The sequence below is a fragment of the Nyctereutes procyonoides genome, unplaced genomic scaffold (assembly GCF_905146905.1).
Source record: "Nyctereutes procyonoides isolate TBG_1078 unplaced genomic scaffold, NYPRO_anot_genome, whole genome shotgun sequence".
In the NCBI taxonomy this organism is placed as follows: domain Eukaryota; kingdom Metazoa; phylum Chordata; class Mammalia; order Carnivora; family Canidae; genus Nyctereutes; species Nyctereutes procyonoides.
In genome coordinates, this window is record NW_026575030.1 from 19,921,494 (window position 1) to 19,943,954 (window position 22,461).

A 22,461-nucleotide genomic window follows, 5' to 3' on the forward strand; every position below is an offset into this window, starting at 1 on the left:
AATAAATGAGATGCCTTATGCATGCACTGGAATACTCATTAATGGTAACATCACCTCTCTACAAATTGATCAAGAGTTACAACAGAATCCCAATCAAAATTTTGTGAAGCTTTTCTGAAAAAATTTACAAATCGATTCCAAAAGTTACACGGAGCTGAAAAGGATCTAGAATAACCAAAACAACTTTGAAAAAAAAGGCTGAACTAAAAAAAAAAAAAAAAAAAACTAAAAAAAAAAAAAAAAAAGAAAAAAAAGGCTGAAGCATTCAGTTTTGTTTTGTTTTTTTTTCATTCAGACATTTTGAAGCCACAATTTCAGACTACAGTTATCAAGGTAGTGCATTACTGGCATATAGATGGACATACAGATCAGGGATTGGCAAACTTTTTCTGTAAAGGTCCTAACAATAAATATTTTAGTTCTTTGTGACACTTAAAAGGTTCTGTTATATATTTTTCTTTGCCTTTTTTTTTAAACAATCTTCGAAAATATAAAAATCATTTTTAGCTCACTGGTGGTACAAAGTAGGGCATACACAGGCTTTGGCCTCAGGCCAGTTTGCCAAATGTTTGTACACAATAGAATGCACAAATAGATCCTCACATATAAGACAATTAATTTTCAATAAATGTATCAAGGTAATTTGATGGGGAAAGAATAATCCTTTTACCAAATAATGTTGGATTAACTGGATATCCATAAGGAAAAAAATTAACCTCAATCTTTTCTAAAGAGTATACACATAAATTAATTCAAAGTGGATCACACCCCATGACGCTTTTTATTTTTTATGTAGGCTCTACTCCTGATCCTGAGACCAAGACCTGAATTGGGACGAAGAGTCAGATGCTTAACTGACTGAGCTACCCAGGACTACTCCATATGACACCTCTAAAAGAAAAATTTCAATGATCTTGAAATAGGCATGGATTTCTTACACAGAACACAAAAACCATGAACTTTAAGAGAAAAAAAAATTGACAAATTCAAAATTAGAATTCTCATAACCCACTAAGATGAAAAACCACTCAGTTTAAAAATGGACAAAAAAAAAAAAAAAGGACAAGATTTAAGCAGATGTTTCACAAAGGAAGATACACCAGTGGCCAAAAAGTACACGAAAAGATGCTCAACATCATTAGTCATCAGGAAAATACCTATTAAAACTACAATGAGTTACCAATACACACCCACCAGAATCTCTAAGATTAAAAAGACTGACCATACCAAGTGATGGCAATGATGTGTCAGGGACAGAACTCTCAGTACGCATGTAAAACTATGTAATCACTTTGGAAAACAGTTTGGCAGTTTCTTAAAAAGTTCAACATATACCTACCATATACCTAGCAACCCAAGAGAAATAAAAACATATTCACACAAAGACTTGTACAGATATTCATTATAGCTTTATTTATCATAGCCCAAAACCAGAAATGACCCCCAAATAAACAAAATTTTAGTACTCAGCAACAAAAAGGAACAAATTACTGCCATGTAGAACATGTATAAATCTCACTGATACAATGCTGAGTGAAAGATACTGGATATCAAAAACACGTATTATATGGTTTCATCTACATAAAATTCTAGAAAATCTATATAGTGAAAGAAAATAGATCAGTGGTTGACTGAGTGTGGGTATGGGTGAGGGAGAATAATTCCAAGCAGTGGCACATGGGTATTTTTGGAGATAATGGAAATTATATATTTTATTGAGGTGGTGGTTACATGGGTATACAGAATTTTCAAAATTCAATGAAGTTGATTAAAAAATCACTAAGGAATGCCTGGGTACAACAGTTGGTTAAGCAACCAACTCTTGGTTTCAGCTCAGGTCATGATCTCAGGGTTAGGCCCCTATGCTCAGCACAGAATCTGCTTAAGATTCTCTCTCTCCCTCTTCCTTGCCCCTCTCCACAAAAATAAATTTTTAGGGGCTCCTGGGTGGCTCAGTAGTTGAGCATCTGCCTTTGACTTGGGTCATAATCCTATGGTCCTGGGATCGGGTCCCATATTGGGCTCCCTGCCAGGAGCCTGTTTCTCCCTCTGCCTGTCTCTGCCTCTCTCTGTGTGTCTCTCATGAATGAATAAATAAAATCTTTAAAAATAATTTTTTAATAAATCTTTTAAAAAATCACTATGAAATAGTACTATAATAATTCCTCTTTTACCTGTAAGAAAACAAAGCACCAGGGTTAAAATATCTGTGTTACCATCTTTATAGAAAAATTATTACCTATAACTCAAAAAGTATAGGGAAATGCTTTCAGCCTTTATATAAATGTATGATATTAGGTTTTGGTTCTCAGATAATCAGTACATTTTTTATGGACTCATTGATCCAAGAACACAGTAACAATTTCAAGAACTGAGTATCAAGAACAGCTATACAGAGAAAGAGCTCTTCTGACTTTTTTTGTCTGTGTGCGTGTGTGCTTCTACTCTTCCTAGAAGCTTGAGATAATTTCACATACAGCATTTCATTTTCCTAATAATTTATATTGATTGAAAGAATTCTGAATAATATTTGTGGTATTGTTATATTCTATTTTCATCCAAAAATATAATTTCTAGTGATGTAAAAGCTAAGGACAGAATATGCAAATCAATTAAATCCAAAAATTCTGTATTTATATGTGAGGAAACAAAAATATTTTCCCTCTTCAAAAAAAAGAAAACTGGGCAGCCCTGGTGGTGCAGCAGTTTAGCGCCGCCTGCAGCCCAGGGCATGATCCTGGAGACCCTGGATCGAGTCCCACATCGGGCTCTCTGCGTGGAGCCTGCTTCTCCCTCCGCCTGTGTCTCTGCCTCTCTCTCTCTGTGTCTCTCTCATGAATAAATAAATAAAATCTTAAAAAAATAAAGCAGCCCATAAAAAAAAAAAGAAAGAAAGAAAACTGAAGCACTGAGAAACTAACTTATCCAAGAGCCAAGATTCAAACCCCTAAAGTTTTACTCTAATGTCCACATTCTTAGTCACTATATCACTCTATAGTGATATAGTCTCTATAAAAGTAGAATATACCTATAATCTCTTTTCCTCCAGATAACGTATATGTGTTTATGAACATGTACTATTTTATAATTAGAAAAAATATATATATTTAAAAGGATAAGAGACTCTTCAGAACCTTCCTCCCAGATGACATTCAAAGCATTAATCGGGATCCCTGGGTGGCGCAGCGGTTTGGCGCCTGCCTTTGGCCCAGGGCGCGATCCTGGAGACCCAGGATCGAATCCCACATCGGGCTCCCCGGTGCATGGAGCCTGCTTCTCCCTCTGCCTATGTCTCTGCCTCTCTCTCTCTCTCTCTGTGTGACTATCATAAATAAAATAAAAACAAAAAAAAATTTTAAAAAAAAGCATTAATCAGAACATATTGAATCTATTTGTTAATTCTCAACAAAGTCATTCAACTGTTTTATCTTCCAGTTCATGTTCTTTATCTTACAAATACAACATTTAAAACTTCATCAAAAGTCTTGCAGAGGGACGCCTGGGTGGCTCAATGGTTGAGTGTCTGCCTTTTGCTCAGGGTGTGATCCCAGAGTCCGGGGATCGAGTCCCATATGGGGCTTCCCACAGGGACCTGCTCTCCCTCTGCCTCCATCTCTGTGTCTCTCATGAATAAATAAGTAAAATCTTTTAAAAAAAGTCTTACAGAAAATCAGATGTATTATACCTACAGCCATTTCTTTGATCTACCTGTCTAGTGGATCTCTATGAAGGACATAAATTTGTCATAAATTCATGCTAGTTCCCAGAGACCACCACTTCCTCTTTTGTGTTCACAAACCATCCTTTTAATAATCTGGGCTAGTACTTTGTCCAGACATTACATCAACTAACTTCCAGATTATCTGAAGATTATAAACAGAAATTCAGCAATCATTTAAGTAAATTCTCCTACCGACCTCAACTATAGATCATCACAGAAGGGAGACCCTAAACTCATCTATAATAGTGAAGTCCTTTTATAGAAATTCCGTATGTATTCTGCACTTCAGTTTCCACCCTCCAATATTTGCTTGGCCCTCTCTACAGTGGAAGTAATTCTTCTTGACCAAGAAGAGAAGCTAACAAATTCTATTTTCTATAATCTGTTAATGTTTCCTTCTCTACCTTCGCAAAAGACTACACCTGTTCTAAACATAACTGAAAAGCCTTTTTAAAAAAATGATTACTGGCATTTTCTGCAGGTCTCAAATAACTGAGATTTCTCTGAAGCTATTCTTGTGGGTTCTGTCACTTTTCACCCTTGGTTTTGTGTCCTGGTTTTTATCTTTATTACTTCTAATTGGACAGCTACTTTTGCTGTCACAATAGTTTCTTCAGGCACTTCTTTCTTCCTCACTGGAATCATAAATGATTGCACTGCAAATTTGCATTACTTAGTATTTCCCATTTCTCTTGAGAATACATCCCAATATTTTTCAAGACAGAAGCTATGACCTTGACATGGGCCACCTGGGTGACTCAGTCAGGTGGGCGTGTCCAACTCTTGATTTCGGGTCAGATCCTGGGTCAGATCGCCATCTCAGGGTCCTGGGGTGGAGTTCTGCATCCTGCTCTTGCTCAGGGGGCATCTACTTGGGATTCTCTGTCCCTTTCCCTCTGCCCCTGCCCCCGCTTGCACACATGCGCGCTCTCTCAAATAAATAAATCTTTCAAAAAAAAAAAAAAAAGGGCAGCCCCGGTGGCTCAGCGGTAGGGCAGTCCCAGTGGCTCAGTGGTTTAGCTCCACCTTCCACCTGGGGTGTGATCCTGGATATCCAGGATCGAATCCCACGTCGGGCTCCCGGTGCATGGAGCCTGCTTCTCCCTCCGCCTGTGTCTCTGCCTCTCTCTCTCTCTCTCTCTGTGTGTGTGTGTCTCTCATGAATAAATAAATATTTTTTAAAAAATAAATAAAATAAAAAATATATAAATAAATAAAAATAAAAAGCAGCAGCTATAACCTTGGCATAATTACCCTGACACTGCTTAAAATTTGTTTGAAACTTGATTAGAGGGGATCCCTGGGTGGCGCAGCGGTTTGGCGCCTGCCTTTGGCCCAGGGCGCGATCCTGGAGACCCGGGATCAAATCCCACATCGGGCTCCCGGTGCATGGAGCCTGCTTCTCCCTCTGCCTGTGTCTCTGCCTCTCTCTCTCTCTCTCTGTGACTATCCTAAGTAAATTAAAAAAAAAAGAAAAAAAAAGAAACTTGATTAGAATCAGCTTTATTACTTTATAGCAATCTCCTCTTCGAAACTATATTGTCCAACTTGATCCCCTATCTCCTTATTTCTGGAGCTAACATTTCCTGGGGATGTCCTATGTGACAAGCACTACATTAAGAGACTTCCCATATATTCTCAGATTTAATCCTCACAGCCCTAATGAGGAAATACTATCATTATCAAATTTTACTAGTAAGCTGGAAAAGATTTAAGTAAACTTGACTAAGGTTGCATTGTTATTAAATAATAGAGCTACCCTCTGAGCTCAAATCTAAGTTAAAAAACAAAACAAAACAAACCCCAAGTTTTTTCTACTACACCTTCTAACCATTCTCATGTAGGCTAACTTTAAAGAGAGTGGAGAGTAAGATGTTTCAGCTTAAGATAATTTATAAAACGCAAAATTTTTAAAAATCGATATATCAGAATTTGGAAATCAAATATCAGAATCATTTCAAATTAATTACCTTAAAAACTCAAAGTTTGGGAAGTTTTCTTACAGAACAGTTGCTACGACTTTTTATCAGTCCTTTAAATATCTTCAATACTGGCAAATATTCATTATTGAGAATACATTTATTTATTTTTTTAGTGGGCAGCAAAGCTATTGAGTGCTAATAAAGTTTATTGAAAGATAGAATACAAAGCTCCCAGAGAGGGAGGGGACTGGAGAGGGTTGCCTGAGAATAATTTCTATTTTGGAAACAGCTTGGTCATTTGGAACTAAGTCTTATAAATCAGAAACAGTGATTTAGGGTGATATAATATCTTAATATGTGAGGGCACGGTTTTGGAGTATGATAGTCATAAATTTGAGTCAGAGCTCTACCCTGATTTCTACTAATTTAAATTCGCTGAACCCTACTTCTCTCATCTGAAAAGCAAAAAAGGCAATCACTTCTTGGCTTTCTGGCTAAGATCAAGTGAAAATCAAGAAAGTTAGCATTATAACTACTGTGAAGATTAAGTGAATCTTCTATATAGTGATGATTCACTATACAGACTTCAAGTGAATCTGGCCATATATAGGAGATATATATATATATATATATATATATATATATATATATATATAAAATACACATGGTAAATAAACATTTGCTTTCTCTTCTCTACGGTCATTTTAATCATTATTTCAAACTGTGAGCCACATATGATAAATCTGTCACTTATAACACTTGTAAGAAAGAGATTTTCAGTTTATCCATTTCCCAGTTATTGATTTTGGCCCTAAATTATATGAAACAGTATTCTGACATAAGTAAAAGTCAGTGGGCAACTTACCTGTGGAAGCCATCTTTCAAAACTTCTTGCCTCAAAATAATTTCAGAACAAGTGGCCTTTTTACCTATAAGAACCAGAAGACTTTTTACATTCAAATAAGCACTTAATGAAAGAATATTTACATAATTAGAAAATAATTGTTTGAATAGGCCTTACTTGCCTGGAAAAATCTAACCAACCTATAAACAAAACAAAGGCTTTTAAAACTTAAGCAATTTGAGCTACCTAAAAAGCTATTTCTAATACAGCATAGGCATTAAGAACATTGACTTTGGAGTTAAACTGCCTACTTTCAAATCCCAGTCTGTCACTTAAAGCTACGTGACTTTGGACAATATAGTTTATCTCTCTGCTACTTGTCATGAGAATTTAATACATGTAGAAGCATTGGGAACAGGGTTTATCACACAGTTAAGAGCTCTATATAAGTGTTTGTCATTCATACTATTTTATTCAGAAGATCCCAGGTCACCAAAAGGAACAGAATGCCTAAAGACAGGAATTTTCAGATTTAATCCTAGCTCACTGAAACTGTGTTTCACATACATACTGCCAACTTCTGTATCCTACCATCCACACCTGTAAAACTGAGAAGATGGAACATTTATACCTTGTGAAGATGTTGGGAATGTTTAAAACAGAGAAACAAAAACTTGAGGCTTTTCAAAGATTCAAAGGATTCCTTTTAAACTTAGAATAACCTAAAATCTCACTGTACTGACATCATGCAGAATTCAGATATTAAAACTATCACCCAATGTCAGCATCATAAAATTAAAAATTCAGAGGCGCTGGGTGGGGGTGGGGGGGGACTCAGTCAATTAAACATCTGACTCTTGATAGGGTTCACGTCACGATCTCAGGGTTGTGAGATGAGCCCCAAACAGGCTCTGCACTGGGTGTAGAGCCTGCTTAACATTCTCTTTCTCAAAATAAGTAAATACACGATTCAGCTACTAATCACCATCAATTCTGCTAGGTGTCTTGCTATGGAACTTTACTCCATTTTCAAAAGCCGGAAGGAAGTACATGGAAAAAACATTAAAACAAAGAAAATCATACACTACTGTGTGATGCTAAGTCAATTAGATTTATTCCTGAAAACTCCCTTGAAATAAAATGACATGAAAATGAAAACATTGCAATATCCAAGGGAAGGTAAAAAGTATGGAAAAATAATGTTTATTAAATGATATCCATGTGACAAATCCTCTACTTGGGGCTTTTATGTGTTTTAACTTTCATAAACTAGGAAAATAGGTAGGCAATATTACTGCCATTTGCAAACAGGAGGAAACTCTAATAAATAGTTCTAACTGGCTGTGGGCCATAACACTAACTTACTGATCAGAAGCAAGATTTACCAGAGTTTTAAAGCCTAAGATATTTTCACTTTCCTAGCTATTAAAAAAAAATCTTTATTTGCTTCAGAGAAACATATATAATCATTTCCAAAAAATAACTTTGGGTAGCGCTTGTACAAATCCAGATGTTTCATTATGTTAAATTTTAATAGGGGTGGAGAGTAAGGATTTATATCTACCTATAGGTTAAATTAGGAAAAAAAGGTCAGATTAATAGGCTTAAATTCTATTGGGACATATACTAGAGAATAGTAAATCACAATTCATCTTGGGGTGGTAGAAAGACTAAGTTAGAAATAGTATAGCAAATAGATTACTTATGATTTTTAAAGCCAAAATACCATTTTCAAAATTAATTTGTTGCATTTGAATTGACCTTCGAGATTTTTCCACTTAAGGACGCCCGGGGGGCTCAGTGGTTGAGCATCTGCCTTTGGCTCAGGTCGGGATCCTGGGACGGGGTCCCACGTCCAGCTCCCCCGCAGGAGTCTGTTCCCCCTCTGCCTATGTCTCTGCCTCTCTCTCTCTCAAGAATAAATAAAATTTTTTAAAAAGATTTTTCCCCTTAAAGAGTACTTTATGGTGGCTTGAACTGGCTCTGGAAATGGACCTCTTTCTATTCATAAAATGTCAGTCCTGGGGCAGCCCGGGGTGGCTCAGCGGTTTAGAGCCACCTTCCATCCAGGGTGTGATCCTGGGGTCCTGGGATCCAGTCCCACGTCGGGCTCCCTGCATGGAGCCTGCTTCTCCCTCCGCCTGTGTCTCTGCCTCTCTCTCTCATGCATAAATGAATAAAATCTTAAAAAAAAAAAAAAAAAGCCGGGATCCCTGGGTGGCTCAGTGGTTTAGCACCTGCCTTTAGCCCAGGGTGTGGTCCTGGAGTCCAAGGATCAAATCCCACATCGGGCTCCCTGCATGGAGCCTGCTTCTGTCTCTGCGTCTCTCATGAATAAATAAATAAAACCTTAAAAAAAAAAAATGCCAGTGCTGGAAGTCTTTCTGTAGCACCAAGTCCAGTTGTTTAAAAATTCACTTTGGCTTCTTAATACTTCAAATAAACTTGGAAACCTAAAATGTGAAGACAAAAGCAGGGACTGGCTAGTCTAATATCCTCATTCTACAGATGGAGAAAGTTACCTAATTTGTATGGACTTTCCTGATTGTAAGGACTAATGCGCGTCCCCACTACTCTGCAAGCTCCACGAGGGCTGGTCCACAGCAGCCAGCACACACTGCGACCCACCAACTCGCTTGCCCGGCCTGTGGCCATAAGAACAGCTCCAGCCCAGTCCAACGTAGCACCAAAGAAGTTTGTAAAACAAAACTAGTTGTCCTCCCTGCCCGTGCCTTCTCCTTGGCCTTGCGGGGCCCCCTGGGGACCAGGCTCCACGCATCCGGACACGTGACGGCCGCAGGTCTTCACGACCGCTCAGGTGGAGGGCGGCCAGTACCACCTCTGAACCCCGAAGCCCGGCTCTCCGGGGGCGCCAAGCACCAGGCCGGCTTGTAACCACCGCGGGCTCACCCCGCAGGCGCCCGGCCCGCGCGGAGGCCGGGAGAAGTACGGCGGGACGACGCGCCCGGGCGCCCCCCTCCCCGCAACAGCCCCCCTGGGCCTCCGGCCCCCCCGCGTACTCCGCGCGTACTACCCACAGCGGGCCCTCCAGCCCTGCCCCCGGACCCTCCGGTCACGCCCCCTCGACACTCCAGCCCCGCCCACGCGGACCCTCCAGCCCCGCACGCGTCTCCCCACCCCCGCGGACCCTCCAGCCCCGCCCCCGGACCCTCCGGTCACGCCCCCTCGACCCTCCAGCCACGCCCCCGCGGACCCTCCAGCCCCGCACGCGTCCCCCCCCCAACGCGGACCCTCCACCCGCCCCTTCGATCCTCCAGCCCCGCCCCCGGACCTCCGGCCACGCCCCCGCGGACCCTCCAGCCCCGCCCCCGGACCCTCCAGGAACCCCCCCCCCCGTCCCCTTCCTTACCGGCTCCGGCGGGGGCGGCCGGTGTGCCGGAGAGCCCCGCCGCCTCGCAGAGGAGCAGCCAGGCCACCGCCTGGACGCCCACGGCCCTGGCAGCCAGGACGCCGCAGAACGCGCTCCCCCACGGAGCACGCGGGGACGAAATGCGGCCGGAGAAGCCTGCGCGCGCCGCCCGCCGCTCCTAGAGCGGGCCGCCGCGTAGCGAGCGACCGGGACGGAAGACGGCGCCGCGCGCCTGCGGTCCTGCCGTCCGCGGCTTCCCGCAGCCCCAGAACTTGCGGGGTACCCGGGCTGCGAGGAGCCGGAAACCCCGCCGCGTTGGCTCGCCGCCCCGCCCCTCAGCTTCCGGCAGGGGGCGGGGCGAGGGTCGGCGCACGCGCCGTGGCGGACGCCTGCGCTGTTGCTGTGGGAACGACCGGCGGGGCGGGGATCCTGACGGTGACCCTAGGCCGCGGTGCGGGCCGCGACCTCCGACGCGGTCCAGCGAACCGGCCCGGCAGTTTCCCGCCGCCGCCGCCTCCAGGTACTTGGGGTTCGGCCCTTCGGCGCGGGAATTCGCCTTGCAGTCACGTCGCCGGGACTACGGCTGCGGCCTCTCCCTGCAGCGCCAGCCTCCGCCGGCCCCAAAGTGGAAGTCATTGCTGCTCCGTGCGCTGCGCTCGGGTGGGAGCAGCCCCTTCGCGGCGGCCTTAGAGCCTCCGGTGCAGAAGAGGCACGTTCTGTATCTTCTCTAAAGGGCAAGGTCAGTCTTGCACCAGCGGGGTCGTGAGTTGGCAAAAGGATCGTCCTTCCGTTGGCAGAAATCCGTACACTTTTCGGTGCTGTGGGTGATGTTTAGCAGAATCATGGGGTCACCGACGCCCAGGGAGTTGGGGAAAGGGGTCCTCCGTCTTCATGAGTTAAACTGAATGTGTAAGTGGACCTAGATGCGGATTGGACATAGGACAGGTGTCTGCAAAAGGAAAGATGTCGGCTAAAAAAATTTTTTTATAATAATAAATTAATTAAATTAAATTTTAAAAAAGAGGAAAGATGTCGGATAAAAAATTAGATAATAATAAATAATAAAGAGGAGAGATGTTGGTATGTGCAATGGAAAACTGAAAATAGTATAAACGTGGCGTTAAGAAATACGGAGATAAATTTTGGGAGAAATACTTAAAAGAACTGAAACTGGTTGCCTCTTAAAAGAGGAAGGGCAAGGGACAAGTTTTTTTTTGTTACAATTCTCAGAATTAGTTTACATTTTAAATGATATAAACATTAATACAAATAAAAGTTAAATTTTAAAAAGAAAGACTGTAGCCAAAAAGACATTGTTATCAGTTGCATACATCGAGCCATTTGCGCGAGTCTGTGGAATTTATATTGTGCTCAGTGGGATCTCCTAGAAAGCTTACTAACAGACCAGATTTTAATGATGTGGGAGTAGTATTTGTGAAGGAGGAGGAAGAAGAGGAGGAGGATCATTTGCTTCAGATCAGAGCACAGTAAATTGAAAAAGTAGTTCTTTATAATTAATTTATTTTTTAAAGATTTTATTTATTTATTGAGAGACACAGAGAGAGACAGAGACACAGGCAGAGGGAGAAGCAGTCTCCTTGTGGGGGAGCTGGCTGGGGGCTCGATTCCGGGACCCCAAGATCATGACCTGAGCCAAAGGCAGATGCTCAACCACTGAGCCACCCAGATGCCCGTATAATTAATTTCTTAATAGTAAAAATTCTGACATCCAACAATAAGGAGCGAATGGTATATCCATAGGACAAAACACTTGACAGTCATAGAAATGTGCATTTTAGTAAAGCATCTAAGGACAAAATCATGTAAGTCGTTAAATTTACAAGGCAATAGATAGATGTATAATATAAAAAGTAGTATACTAAAAAAAAACTATATGTGTAGAAAAAAACAATCAAGGATCATTTTATATTTGTTTCCTCCTCCTCCTCCTCCCTGACCCTGTCCCCAGTTTTCTCCAATGTACCATGTTCCTTTGGTAATTCTCTAGCAGAATCAAGTATGTGAAGATATCATCACCCTGTGCTGCTTTACCTCTAGGTTCCTTAACATGTGCAGGTTTTCCTGAGGATATCATAGTCCCATCTAAAGCAGTCCCTATAATTAAGTGTATTTTGGCATTGGGCACCAGGAAGAGGGAATAGAAAGTATTAACTACAAAATAACTGTGTTTCTTGTAACTGAAGAAACATGAGACAAATTAAGTTGAAATAAAAACCATGTCAACCTTATTGCCTTGTATATGTAGAGGTTCAATCTGTAATGGGTTTGCATTTTTTATCAGACCTATAAACACCTAAAGGTTATACATGGGCTGTGTCTTATATTAGTACATTAAATTATTTTAAAAGATTGTATTTATTTATTTACTTACTTGAGAGAGCCAGAGCAGTCTTGTGTGAGTGAGGGGAGGGCCGGATGGAGAGGGTTAGAAGCAGACTCTGGCTGAGTACAGGCTTGAACCTAAGCTCATGACCTGAGCTGAAACCAAGAGCTGGCTGCTCAACTGGCTGAGCCACCCAGGTGCCCCAGGACATTAAATTAAACAAGTATGTATGGTATTTTTCTGGGATATTCTGGTGAACAGTGGATACATTCCCTGCCCACATGTGGCATATAGAATAGAAGGAAAGATAAATCATTTAATAAGTAATCATAAAAAACTTGATGAGTAGGGACGCCTGGATGGTTTGGCGGTTGAGTGTCTGCCTTCGACTCAGGGCGTTGATCGCGGGGTCCTGGGATCAAGTCCCACATTGGGCTCCCTGCACAGAGCCTGCTTCTCCCTCTGCCTGTGTCTCTGCCTCTCTCCCTCTCTCTCTCTCTCTCTCCCTCTCTCTCTCTCTCTCTCTCTCTCTCTCTCTCATGAATAAATAAATACAATCTTTAAAAAAAATTGATGAACAAAATGATTAGGAAAGTACAGAGAATCAGACCTGGTCTGATAAACTTCTAAAGACATAATGTTTAAGGTTAAATAATCTTAGTATCTTGCCATAGAGGATGCTTGTACGTACTCATTTAATTGGTAAATAAAAAAGATCCTATAAGTTGATTCTTAGGCTGACTCAGGGGCACATGCACAAACTTTGGTTAAGAGGGCAGTACATGGAGAGGTCCAGACTGAACTACATTTCCAGGCTCATGTGTGGACAAAGCTACATGCCTCACTGAACCAGGGATCCAACAGACTAAGGATAACCCAGGGCCAAACTGAACTTTCCGGTAGCTCCCAAATATTGAAATTTGATACACTGAATATGCATCTCTAGAACTGGATGGACTAGAGCCAGATCTGCTGGGAAGGAGGGGTACTGGGGATCGTGATTTATCCAACACTTAAATTTTTTTCCCCTTTAGCAGGAAGTCATTATGTGACTAACACATTTTCATCAGATTTCCTCTGATTTACCCTGAAGTGTATGTGAGAATGATGTGCACTGCCAAGAAATGTGGAATTAGGTTTCAGCCTCCAGCTATTATCTTAATCTATGAGAATGAAATGAAGGAGAAAAGTCGCCAACGCATCATGCCAGTCCGAAACTTTTCAAAGTTTTCAGGTACCTGATGTTTTATCTTGCCTCCTATCTTAAATATTATCTAAGTCACTTAGTAAGAATGATTGGTCTCATAATGGAGTAACTTGGCCTTCAGAGTTGTACAGGCCTAGGTTCAAATCATGACCATCAGGGTAAATATGTAGTACCAGCTAAATTACTTATTGTCCGTGAGCTTCACTGTAAATGGGAATTGATAATACCACCCTTTCGGAATTGTGATCAGTTAAATGAGATAGCATTATTTAATAATATTGACTCCCTTTTCTCTCTCCAAATGTGTTTTTTTATTTGTACTCTTGATATTTTCTTAATACCAGTACAAATATCTAAAACTGTAGTACTGTCTTTTCATCTCAGATATTTTCTTGAGTTACAAGTGTTTAACATCTCCTCAAAGTGATACTAAGTCAAGGAAATAAAAAATGCATCCCTCCTACCCCCACACACTCAAAGCTCGATATAAAGGAATAATTACAGTTCTGCAAAATAATTCATTTTGATAATTATTATTATCTGAAAAAGTCACTTAGCTGCTTGGCTCTAACAGCAGATAATGCTTTCAGTAGTTTGTGGTGTATGTGTTGCGTGTAGTATATGGTTTTGTTTTCCCTCCTAGATTGCAGCAGAGCTGCTGAACAATTGAAGAATAATCCACGACACAAGAATTACCTGGAACAAGTGCCCCTGAGGCAGCTAGAGAAGTTATTCAGTTTTTTACGAGGTTACTTATGGGGGCAAAGTTTGGCAGAAACAATGGAACAATTTCAACGGGAAACAACAATTGATCCTGAGGAAGACCTGAACAAACTAGATGATAAGGAACTTGCTAAAAGAAAGAGCATCATGGATGAACTTTTTGAAAAAAATCAGAAGAAGAAGGATGATCCGAATTTCGTTTATGACATCGAAGTTGAGTTCCCACAGGATGAACAACTGCAGTCTTGTGGCTGGGACACAGAGTCAGCTGACGAGTTCTGATATCAAGAACTCAAAGAATTTATTGGGCTAGCAGAAAATCCATGTTTATACAAAAAAAATGTATCAACATGGTTCTAGAAAAATCTGTAAAGAATACTAAATGTACATGTTGGGTCAAGTTTGGATTGATCATGTTACTTTATAAAACCAGGACATGTAGAGTATCTACTATGTAGATGCATGAGGAATATATGAAACCTAGACTATAGGAACCTTTAAGGAGCTTACAATCTAATTGGAAGATAACTCAAAAACTTGTGAAAAACTAATTTAACAGAATTAGGCGGCAAAAAGATTAGAGCCAAATGCTTGATGAAAGTTAAAGAGGGGGGATCCCTGGGTGGCGCAGCGGTTTGGCGCCTGCCTTTGGCCCAGGGTGCGATCCTGGAGACCCGGTATCGAATCCCACATCGGGCTCCCGGTGCATGGAGCCTGCTTCTCCCTCTGCCTATGTCTCTGCCCCCCCCCCCTCTCTCTCTGTGTGTGACTATCATAAATAAATAAAAATTAAAAAAAAAAGAAATAAAATGTTTTTAAGAATTAACAGGGGCACCTGGGTGGATCAGCGGTTGAGCATCTGCCTTTGGCTCAGGGCATGATCCCAGGGTCCTGGGATCGAGTTCCGCATCGAGCTCCCTGCAGGAAGCCTGCTTCTCCCTCTGCCTGTGTCTCTGCCTCTCTCTGTGTCTCTCATAAATAAATAAACATTTATAAAATAAATCTTTTTAAAAATCCCTTTAAAAAATAAAAAAGGAACAAAAGACTTACATAGACATTTCACCAAAGAAGGTATGAAAAAATGATTAATAAGCACTTCAAAAGATGTTCAATACCATCGACCATTAAAGAAATGCAATTAACGGGGGCAACTGGCTGGCTCAGTCAGTAAAGCATAGGACTCTTGATCTCAGGGCTGTGAGTTCAAGTTCATGGAGCCTACTCAAAAAAAAAAAAGGCAAAACTATAATGAGATGCTACTTCACACCCACTAGAATATCTATAATAAAGATAGATGATTACAAGTGTTAGTGAGGATATAGAGAAATTGGAACACTGTTGGTGGGAATATAAAGTGGTACAACCATTTCAGAAAACAGTTTGGCAGTTTCATAAATGTTCCACATAAACTGGGATGCCAGGGTGGCTCAGTCAGTCAAGCGTCTGCCTTCAGCTCAGGTCATGATGCTGGGGTCCTGGGATCAGGCCTGTGTCTGGAATCCCTGCTTGGCAGGGAGTCTGCTTTTCCCTCTCCCTCTGCCCAGTCCCCTGCCTGTCTGTGCTCTCTCTCTCTCAAATGGATGAGCGAAAAAAAAAAAAAGTTACATATAAACTTCCTATACTACCCAACAGTTCCATCCTTGGAATCTATGCAACAGAAATAAAGACATCAGTCCATAGCAGCCTAAAAAGGTAAAGATTCTAATTGCCCATCAGTTGGCAAGTGGAGAAACAAAAGTGTAATGTGTACATGATAGAACGCTGTCCAGTAATAAAACATTACGCTAAATGAAAGAAGCCAGACATGAAAGACTACATATCATATGATTCATTTATATGAAAAAGCCAAAAAGGCAACTATATCCATAGAGACAGAAAGCAGACTAGTGGTTACCTAGAACTGGGGCTGAGGAATGGAATAGACTGCACATGGGTCAGTGGAGGATGGGGGTGATGGAAACACTCTAAAACTGGATTTTGTGATGTTTGCACAATTGTGTAAATTCACTAAAAATTCTTGATTTGTGCACTTAAAAACAGGTGAATTTTATGGTGTTTATATATTTAAGTATGTACATTTTGCCTCAATAAAGCTATTACAAAATAGGGAGGCACCTGGGTGGCTCGGTTAAGCACCCGACTCTTGGTTTCAGCTCAAGTCCTGATCTCAGGGTCATGAGATGAAGCCCCCACCTTGGGCTCCATGGTCAGCATGGAGTCTACAGAAGATTCTTTCACTCTCCTTCCTCTTCTACTCCTCCCCAACCTTGTGCACTCTCTCTAAAATAAATACAGAAACAAAATCTTTTTTTATTTTTATTTATTTTTATTTTTATTTATGATAGTCACAGAGAGAGAGAGAGAGAGAGAGAGAGAGAGAGGCAGAGAGACACAGGCAAAGGGAAAAGCAGGCTCCATGCACCGGGAGCCCGATGTGGGATTCGATCCCGGGTCTCCAGGATGGCGCCCTGGGCCAAAGGCAGGCGCTAAACTGCTGCACCACCCAGGGATCCCTAAAATCTTTTTTTTTTTTTAAAGAAAGCAACAGAATTAATGTCAACGGAGCATTTGTTCTAAAAATGAACAAGAGGGTTAAAGATGTGTGTAAAACCTCTATAAACACACATAAGAGATGGGAATTGAAAAAGATTAGAGAGGAATGGAATAAATGCATTCATTTAATAGACACTTCTTGAGTATACTTACTCTGTGGAAGTTTCCCAGGAGGTCTGAAAAGGACACCTGGGTTTAAAAGAAATGGAAGAGTCAGAAGACTGATAGGGACCGGTTAGGATGGCAAGAGCAGGCTGCCGTTTATGATTTCAGTCTTCTCCTTAATGAACCTGGCAGAGCCATCTGATTATAGTGAGGAGGAGCTAGAGGAGAGAGTGAGGGAGTGGGGTAAAAATGAGAGATGAGCAGAAGAACTTTTGTTCAGATTTGGAAGGGTAGTATTGGATGTTCAACATAGAGAAAGTAGAATGTGGGGGTTGAACGAAAATCTACAATCTAGGATGTTCTACATCCTTACCTCTTCTCCCCTAAAAACAAAATTACTTCTGGTGGTTGAGTTTATAAGTGTTGATGACGGAATTAACATCAAACCTCAAGCTCAAAATTTTTAGCTTCTCTCAATGGTTCACCATATCACACTATAGCAGATACTGTGGATTACCTACCCAATATCCTTCTCCCCTTCATGGCCTGCAGAGGCCCAATATTATTTGTTCAGATATAACTCCTCCCGCATAAGTCACAGATCCAGAGGTAAATTTTGATTGGTCTCAATAAATCCCAGGGGTCCCATTTCTTTGTCTATGATTGGTTTAGAGATGGGCATGTTACTTAGTAATAGCCAATAACATGTACAGAGGATCCACAAGGACTCGTGGAAAAGACATTCTCCGAATGTCTTTTGGAATGGAAAAGTCCCCTCTAGTTCTCTGGACACGATTATATGTGGATGTGACACCTGGAAATACTGTAGCCAGCCTGAGGATAACACTAATCATTTAATGAGAGCAGAACAAAGAGAATCACGGAAAGATGGAGCCAAAGCCCTGGCATATGACACCTAGAGTAATGGACTCTTGTGAAATTGTGGAGTCTGGAGGAGCAAGCAACAGCTCAGATGTTAAAAAGTCCTGGGAACACCGATGAGGGGCAGAAGGCAAAAGAAAATCAGCTAGATCCTAAAATCATTGAGTAGGTACAAAATGTTTACTATGCTTTGGGACAACAGCATCAATAATTTAAAGAAGAAAATGTAAAAGGACAGAATTAATAGTGGATGTGTGGGTGGCTCAGTTGGTTAAGCGTCTGCCTTCAGGTCAGGTCATGATCCCAGAGTCCTGGAATGGAGCCCCGTGGGCTCTCTGCTCAGTGGGAAGTCTGTTTATCCCTCCACCTTTCTGTCCCTACTCCTGCTCTCCCTCTCTCCTCTCTCTCTCAAAAATAAATAAATAAATATTTTTAAAAAATTTCTCTCTGGGGGCACCTAGGTGGCTCAGTGGTTGAGCATCTTCTTCAGCTCAGGGCATGATCCCGAGGTCGCGGGATGGAGTCCTGCATCAGGGTCCCAGTAGGGAGCTTGCTTCTCCCTCTGCCTGTGTCTCTGCCTCTCTGTGTGTGTCTCTCATGAATAAATAAATTTTCAAAGAGAAAAAAAATTGTTTAAAGAATTTTTTTTTTCTAAACTATACTTTGACACCTGATAGCCCATATGATAAAAGAATTAACATCTTTTTGGTCTTTGCGGACATATTTTGATGTAATGAGCTGACATATTTTAAACTTTAAACATTTGACATTTCCACCTAGGAGAGGAGCTGGGAACAGGAAACAGGCAAAAGATGAAGAGGCCAAGTTGAGAAGTCAGACAAATAAAGGACAGCTGCCATATGAGGGGTCACCCCCTTTGGGTTCCAGCTGGCCCTAGCAAGCAAGCGCTGTCACTCTCTTCCTGACTTGGTCTCTGGGCAGGCTTACCCTAGTACAGCCAACTTAACCTGTGGGACTCCAGAATAAGAGTGCTGGGGGCAGCAATCTGGTGGGAAAGGTTGGGAAAAGGATAGTAGCAAGGAGAATTGTCTTGAACATATATAGCAAGTGTATTGTACATCTTAAAGTCCTTCCCTGGCCACTCCTTGGCTCTGCCATTATGACCCTCAGCCCTAGTTCCATCTTAAGGGAACTAAGATACTCAACTATTACTGCTAAAGTAAAAAACAAAAAGCCCCCACGACCATTAGAGGGCAGTGTGAGAGAGTGTGTGTGTGTGTGTGTGTGTGTGTGTGTGTGTGTGTGTTTAATCTATCAAAAGGCAGCTTTGTCTTGGCCCTGGAAGGACGTTAGTAATATTTTCTTAAAATTTAAGCAATGTCCCTACACTCACATCCAAAGTGAATCCCGGGGTGAACCTTGCTCAGTCTTTACATTGTTTTTAAATAATTGTTTTTAAATGCTAGGTTTTCTGTTGTATACTCAGATTCATTCATTTTAAGCACCTAATATGTGCTTAATGCAGAGGAGAACATGGCTGATAGGAATCCACATTCCGGGAGCTCACATTTCAGTGGGGAGAAATAAGTAAATAAGAAAAACACCATATGACCATAAATGCTGTGCAGACACATTAAAGTAGGGCTGTATGGGGTTATCCTTCCCTTAATCATCCTTCCCTCCTACAGAACGTAGAAAGGAAAGCAAGGAAAGAAGACTCTGTGAGCCTGATAAAGCCACGAATGCAAATTCCAAGATCATGTAACTAAAACACCTGTAGGACGAAGTGACATTTTATAACATTTTATGCCCAATAAACTTTGCTTTTAAAGTCCAACTTCAGCGGTGCCTCAGTGGCTCAGTGGTTGAGCATCTGCCTTTGGCTCAGGCCATGATCCCGGGGTTCTGGGATCAGGTCCTACAACTGGCTTCTCACAGGGAGCCTGCTTCTCCCTCTGCCTGGGTCTCTGCCTCTCTCTCTCTCTCTCTTATGAATAAATAATTAAACTATTTAAATAAACAAACAAACAAACAAATAAAACCCAGCTTCATCTTTTCCTAGCTGTTTCTAATCTTTGTCCTTCCTACCTGCAACTTGTCCTTCGAAGGGCTAACGAGGTGCCGGGGTCGTTTTTCTGCTCTGCCTCCCAGTCGCCTGAGCTCTTCAGCCACAGCTGAGCCAAAGGCTCCCTTTGGGGGAGGCTGCTGAGGCCTGCATGTCCTGGAGAGCCTGCGTGCTCCGTTGTCTCGCAGATCTCTGACAGACGAGAAAGAGCCCTCGGAGAGCAGAAGGCCTTCATCTTTGGCCCTTCCTCTCCATTTCCTCATATGCAAAATGGGGTGTTAGAGCTGTTTGCACTGGGACAGCGAAGGTGAAATAAGGCAGTGTGTGCGCAGTGCCATATCTGGCAACGAGTATTCAATAAATGGAAGTTTAAAAAATTGTCTCTTGCCCTCCTGCACCGTTGGTGGGAATGTACACTGGTGCAGCCACGGTGGAAAACAGTGTAGAGGATCCTCAACAACTTAAAAATGGAAATACCATATGGTTCAGTAATTCCACTACTGCGTATTTAACCAAAGAAAATGAAGATATACTTTGAAGGGATACATGCACCCCTCTGTTCACTGCAGCATGGTTCACGATAGCCAAGATATGGAAGCAGCCCAGTGTCCAGTGATAGGTGGAAGGACAAAGAAGGTGTGGAATATTAGCTTTAACGTACAATGGAATACTAGCCACAAAAAAGAAGGATCTTGCCATTTGCAACAACATGGATAGACCTAGAGTGTATTATGCTAAGTGAAATAAGTAAGAGAGACAAAAACAAATATCATGATTTCGCTTACGCATGGAACCTAAAAAACAAAAGGAATAAACAAAAAAAATAAACTAAAAGCAGAAATAGGCCCATAAGGGATGCCTGGGAGGCTCAGCGGTTGAGTATCTCCCCTCGGCCCAGGGTGTGATTCTGGGGATCCAGTAGCGAGTCCCCCATCAGGCTCCCTGCATGAAGCCTGCTTCTCCCTCTGCTTATGTCTCTGCCTCTGTGTGTGTGTGTGTCTCATGAGTAAATAAAATCTTAAAAAAAAAAAAGACATAGACCCATAAATAATATAGAAGAGAAGCTGATGGTTACTAGAGGTGAGGGGTGTGGGGGGATTTATTAAAATGAGTAATGAGTGGGAGATACAGGCTTCTGGTTAATGGAATGAGTAAGTTACAGGAAAAGGCACAGCGTAGGGAATATAGTCAATGATTCTGTATTAGAGTATTAGAGCTGTACGGTGACAGGCAGCAGCTACACTTGTGAGCGGAGCAGAACACATGGACGTGTCACATCACCATGTTGTACACCTGAAACTAACTCAACATCGTGTGTCAACTATATTTCAATTTAAAAAAAATTTTTTTAACTCGAAAAAAAAAAGGCTCTTGCCTCTGGTGCTCTCCTGAGCTCCAGACATAAGTCAGTGGGGTACATCTACTTCCAGATGCATAGAAGGAACACTAAAATTCAAGGCAACTGAGGTTGGGCAATAATAGCTCACTGAAGAACAGAATCAAGATTTTATAATATTTTGAATGACTGCACTAAAACCAATAGGGTGAAATATTATGGGTGTCCAAGTAACCAGAGCTTATATTAAGAAATATGAACTGCAGGAGCACAGGCTGGGAAAGAATTCACTTAACAGTAATCAGCGTGAGACAGAGGGGGTTTAATTGACAGTAGATTCAGTATGAAGAGGCTGCAGAGCGGCTGCCAGGGAAGCTAATGGAAGCCCATGCCACACTAATTGAGGTTTAATGTCCAGACCAAGGGAGAAGGAATGGCCCATTGTGTGCTGCCTTGGCTAGACCCTGGCTGCAGCCGCTTCTCTTTCAGGAACCTCATTTTAAAAGGGACATTGACAAACTAGACCATGTAACAGGAGAGTCTATGGGGAGACAGGATGAGTTTTTGCCTGGAAAAGAGAAGATTGCTCTTAATGCATAGTATTTAAAGACTAATTTTGTATAGAAGAATGTCACAGTACTTCCAGAAAGCAACTCTAGGCACAGTGGCTGGACATTTTAGGAGCAGATCTCACCTCAATAAAAAGAACATTCTGAGGATCAAAGTTTCCAGCAAAAGGAAGGATGACTTTGGTTAAGTAAGGATCTGAGTGTCCCCGAAAGCAATCTAGGAAGGCGTTTGGTTGGGAGGTTAACTAGATGAGTGTTTTTCTTTCCTTCTTCTTCTTTTTTTTTTTTAAAGATTTTATTTGTTTACTCATGAGAGACACAGAGAGGCATAGACGTAGGCAAAAGGAGAGGCAGGCTCCATGCAGGGAGCCCCATGTGGGACTCAATCCCTGGACCCTGGGGTCACGCCCTGGGCCGAAGGCAGACGCTCAACCGCTGAGCCACCCGAGCTGCCCAGATCAGTGTTTTTCAAACTGCATTCTAGGGATCCCTGGGTGGCGCAGCGGTTTGGCGCCTGCCTTTGGCCCAGGGCGCGATCCTGGAGACCTGGGATCGAATCCCACGTCGGGCTCCCGGTGCATGGAGCCTGCTTCTCCCTCTGCCTGTGTCTCTGCCTGTGTCTCTCTCTGTGTGACTATCATAAATAAATAAAAATTAAAAAAAAAAACTGCATTCTATGGAGTGGCATCCTAGGGAGCCAGGGTGGGCGAGGGGAATGGTAACTGTCCAGAGTGATGGGAAAGAAGGACACTAAGGAGGTGGAAATGAGGCCCCGACTTTAACCACAGCAGCTCAGTTCTAACGTATTAAGTTTTCCCCATTTCTGAGTTCTACTTGAGATATTTGTCAAGGGCTCTGC

The 22,461-nt window shown here is 42.0% G+C and overlaps 2 protein-coding genes across 4 annotated transcripts in view; one reads left to right on the forward strand and one right to left on the reverse strand.

Annotated features, from left to right (window-relative positions):
- Window positions 1-10,493, reverse strand: part of PIGX (phosphatidylinositol glycan anchor biosynthesis class X) — a 35,765-nt gene extending 25,272 nt beyond the window's left edge. Inside the window, exons 1-3 of the mRNA XM_055316559.1 lie at window positions 10,323-10,493; window positions 9,858-10,035; window positions 6,509-6,572 (exon numbers count right to left, since the gene is read on the reverse strand). Coding sequence (XP_055172534.1) covers window positions 6,509-6,572; window positions 9,858-10,035; window positions 10,323-10,493 — 413 coding nt within the window. The remainder of the gene's footprint in view (window positions 1-6,508; window positions 6,573-9,857; window positions 10,036-10,322) is intronic.
- Window positions 10,279-14,531, forward strand: CEP19 (centrosomal protein 19). Of its 3 annotated transcripts, none has more exons than XM_055316263.1 (3): window positions 10,279-10,596; window positions 13,236-13,435; window positions 14,052-14,531. In XM_055316263.1, exons 2-3 carry the CDS (start codon window positions 13,306-13,308, stop codon window positions 14,411-14,413), a joined length of 492 nt encoding a protein of 163 aa, XP_055172238.1. In that variant the 5' UTR covers window positions 10,279-10,596; window positions 13,236-13,305; the 3' UTR covers window positions 14,414-14,531. The 3 variants fall into 3 exon arrangements, with proteins under 3 accessions (XP_055172238.1, XP_055172239.1, XP_055172240.1); XM_055316264.1 differs by having other exon boundaries at window positions 13,239-13,435; XM_055316265.1 differs by having other exon boundaries at window positions 13,295-13,435.
- Window positions 14,532-22,461: the final 7,930 nt, after the last annotated feature.

Excerpts from the sequence above, each read along its gene's own strand:
- CEP19 (XM_055316263.1), top strand. The coding sequence starts at position 13,306 with ATGATGTGCACTGCCAAGAAATGTGGAATTAGGTTTCAGCCTCCAGCT. Across the intron at positions 13,436-14,051 it reads AAACTTTTCAAAGTTTTCAG|ATTGCAGCAGAGCTGCTGAA; the intron begins GTACCTGATGTT and ends TTTCCCTCCTAG.